Source organism: Dipodomys ordii, unplaced genomic scaffold, assembly GCF_000151885.1.
Source record: "Dipodomys ordii isolate 6190 unplaced genomic scaffold, Dord_2.0 Scaffold6907, whole genome shotgun sequence".
Lineage (NCBI taxonomy): Eukaryota > Metazoa > Chordata > Mammalia > Rodentia > Heteromyidae > Dipodomys > Dipodomys ordii.
In genome coordinates this window covers 1-4,152 of record NW_012274120.1, presented here as the reverse complement: position 1 = coordinate 4,152, position 4,152 = coordinate 1, and the positions used below count along the sequence as shown (strand labels likewise).

The 4,152-nt window shown below is 38.3% G+C and overlaps 1 protein-coding gene across 1 annotated transcript; it reads right to left on the bottom strand.

The window, feature by feature from the left end:
* Window positions 1–3,356: 3,356 nt before the first annotated feature.
* Window positions 3,357–4,148, bottom strand: LOC106002301 (olfactory receptor 1013-like; the record flags this gene model as incomplete). The annotated part of the gene is made up of 1 exon (XM_013037198.1): window positions 3,357–4,148. A coding segment is annotated over one exon (792 nt), but the record flags the coding sequence as incomplete, so codon positions are not given.
* Between the last annotated feature and the right edge of the window lie 4 nt (window positions 4,149–4,152).

Below are 4,152 nucleotides of genomic sequence, written 5' to 3'. Positions count from 1 at the left end.
TTCTGTGATGCGCCACCCTTGGTAAAAATGTCCTGTACAGACACACGGGTCTATGAAAAAGTCCTCCTGGGTGTGGTGGGCTTCACAGTGCTCTCCAGCATTCTCGCCATCTTCATTTCCTATTTCAACATCCTGCTGGCTATCCTGAGGATCCGCTCAGCCTCGGGAAGGCACAAGGCTTCCTCCACCTGTGTCTCCCACCTCAACTCGGTCACACTTTTTTTTTTTTAATTATAAGGATGCTGTATAGAGGAGCTACAGTTACATGAGTAAGGTAATGAGTAAATTTTTTGTCTAGCATTGCTACACACTCTTCCCTCCCTTCTTCCCTCTCTCCTCCACCCTCCCCTCGCCCCCCTCCAATTTGTAAAGTTCATTTCCAACATAGTGTCTTGTGAGTCTCATTGTTGCAATGGGTCCTCCTGTGTCCTTATTTCAGCATTTTGTTATTCTCCTTCCCCTCTCCAAATTAGATAAGTGTATATACAAAATGCAGGGTACCAAAATCCAATACAGTGACAACAAGGCATCTACCATAGGGGGAAGGAACATAAAAAGGAAACAAAAAATAACAGTACATTAAAACAACAACAACAAAGAAAAACATCTTGTGTCCATATCTTGGGGTTCATTTAGTTTAGTATCATCTTTTTTTGGAGTTTTTTTTCATTGTGAAAATATACAGAGGGGTTACAATTACATGGGCAAGATAATGAGTACATTTCTTATCAAGCATTGTAGCCTCCTCCCTTGTTTCCCCTTCCCATCCCTTCCCATCCTCCCCCTCCTCCCCCCCCATCATCTTATATGGTCACATGTACATAGCTTTTGAGCTTTTCTTCTCATCTGGTAAGATTATCCTAGACATATTCTAATTATTGCATTATAAGGGAAACCATAGGACCTATATATCTTTGGATCTGGCTTACTTCACTTAGCATGATTTTTCCAGGTCTTTCCATTTCCTAACAAATGGGGTGTGTCATTCTTTTTGATGGAAGCAAAGAATTCCAATATGTGATAGGTTATTGCTCTTCATATATTCAAAGCCTAGTTCCACCTATTCCCTGGGGAGAGACAAAATGGGTGCCCTGTTTTACATTGTGATCAGCCCACTGCTCAACCCTCTCATCTACAGCCTAAGAAACAAGGACATCAAGAAGGATTTTAGGAAAGCTATATAGCCCATACGACCATGAAGGCTATTGTTTTTGGTGAATGCTGTTATTACCTTTCTTTGTCCAATAACTGAGGGATTAATTTTCTTGCAAACATTCATGTATTTCATTTCATTTCAAGAAGCTATTCTGTAAATAATAAGATACTGATCAATGGTATTTGAATTAGTAGTATTTTTGTTGTGATATGATCCATTTTTAAGGTTGGTGGAAGGGGCTTCAAAATATTATACTCCCTCTTTAAAGAACTAGTTTTTTCATAAAAATCATCATGTTGGATTTTAGATGGAAGTCATGAGGGAAAAAGAAATCACACACTTTTAAGGATAGAGTTTGAGCTGCAGAAGTTAAATGAGCAAGTGACACTGATTGAAGAGTAGATTTGGAATCTTTTTCAAGATTTTGGGAAATCCTGGACCATATTTGTGCCTCCTGCATCAACATAATATTAAGTGATGTGTTCAGTAGTTGTTTAGATTACAAAACAAAAGAGTAACAACAGAACCTGTTATAAATCCATAAAGTTATATGTGTTTTTAGGGGTGTGCATCACCCTGAAGAATATGTTCTCTCCAAGGAAGACAGTGTATTCCAGAGAGAACTATTCCTACTTGCCTAAATCAATGTTACCTGGAAAAAGGTAGATTTTAACAATATGAAACAGAGAATATATAATAACCATTTCTATTCCTATGGCCCTGTGTTTTTCTATTTGTCCTGACCAAGAATGATATCATATAATACCTAGAACCTTATATCACAGCCATTTGCAATTTTCTCTTTTTTAATTTAAATTTTATTGTAAAGGTTATGAACAGAGGGGTTAAAGTTAGATTAATCAGGTAATGACTTTTTTTCCCAAGGGATATCACCCCCTCCCCCTCCCAGAGCCCTTCCCCCACCAACCTGTATAGTTCATTCTAACATAGTGTCTAATGAGTATCTGAATTGGTTTACCCTTTGTCCCACTGTGCTTCAAGAACCTTCACCAAGCATAATAAAAATTATTTAGACTGTTTCCTGGAAGAACAACTAACAAACTGTGTTGCTAAACAAAATGAATTTAGACCTGGCTCTGAGTTACGTACATTCAGGCTTCATATGAACCCAGTAACCCACTCCTCCATTAGTAGGTTAGAGCATGTCAACTTGGTAGATCATTTCTTATCTTGTTAATCCTTGACTGCAAACCATCTGTGTGTTACTTCCCTGGAAAAATGCTACACACTGATTAACCCACTATTTACCTATTCTTTCTTGGATCCCCAACAAGTCCTCACTGTGATGGTTTGGGGTATTGCTTTGGGAGAACTCTAACAATGATTTTGAAGAATCTTTTGATTTAAGTTCAAGAGAGATAAGTCATTCCTAAGTCCAATCCTAGTATGATGCTAACAGAAGAATTGAACTACAGAAAAATGAAAGTCAAAACAACTTGGAATCATTGTCAGTATATAGCAGGTTTTGTTGCTATTTTACTCAATATCATTTACAAGAGTCTAAGTGGAAGGATATAACAAAGTTTACAAATGAGAAGTTGATACCCCAGAGGACAGATTTTTATTGTCAAATGGTTATTGTAATTTATGAAAAGAGCTCATTAAAATGTCAATAAAATTAGAAATAAATATTATGCAAATTGTTCTGGTCACTGAGCCCTTTGTGTTAGTACTGGTTCTTTCATGTTTTTTCTTACCTGCTGTTGTTTTCCTATACTTCATTTCCCTCTCTCTTCTCACAGAAGCAATCTTGACATTCTACATTAGTCTATCACTGAGGATGTCCTGTGAGCTAACAAAATTTAGGATATATTCCTCAAATGCCAATAATCACACAGATTCACATCTCCATCAGAGTAATAGTATAGGGAATATAACTCCTCTAACTTTGGAAGAGAGCAGAAAAGAATATTGAATACTTTAAGATGCCAGTTATGTACCATAGTTTTCTATTTTGCATTAAAACCTAAAAATGCTTTTTAAAAATGGTATTGATTTTACAGTTAATAGTAGGGACTATGGTCTAATCTCTAAACCAAATCAATGAACACAAAAATGTTTTCAGCTAAAGTTTCATTCATAGAGTTTTATTTTGTGAACCCTAGTTCCCAACCTTCCCTTGAGTAGCTTTTTATCATTTAGTACTGATCTTCAGAAAGGCCAGCGAATGGATCTAGACTTAGGTCTGTGCAAGCTTGAAGAGTTTTCTCAGGGCTTCTATGACATCTTTGTTCCTCAGACTGTAGATCATGGGGTTCAACATGGGAAATAACACAGTATATAAAGGAGAAATCATTTTGTCCCTCTCAAGGGAGTAGCTGGAACTTGGCCGAGAGTAGATGTAAAGAAAGGAGCCAAAGTATAAGATGACAGAGATGAGATGCGAGGAGCAGGTGGAGAAGGCCTTGAGGCGGCCCTGGGCAGAGCGGATCCTCAAGATGGCAGCGATGATGAACAGGTAGGAGGCCAGGATGAGCAGCACAGGGGTGATGACATTGGAGGCCAAGAGAAAGTAGAGGACAGACTGGTAGCTGTCATTCACATTGCATGCCAACTTGACCAGAGGCGGAACATCACAGAAAAAGTCATCGATCACATTGTCAGCACAAAAATCCAATGTGAATGTGTTGCTGGTTAAGATTGTTGCATTCAAAAAACCTCCTGTGTAGGAGTATAGAATCATATAGATGCATAATCTCCTTGACATGACCTGGACATAGAGCAAGGGCTTGGAAATGGCTACATAGCGGTCATAAGCCATAGAAGCCAATAGATAACACTCACTGTAAGCTAGGCCTGCAGAAAAGAAGAACTGAGATAGACAACCAGCAAAGGAGATACTCTTGTCTTCAGAAATGCAAGTCAGGAGAATCTTTGGTATGTAGACAGAAGAATAAAAGAGATCCAGAAAAGAGAGATTTCCAATGAAGAAATACATGGGTGTGTGGAGCCTGGAGTCATTGCAGATGAGCACG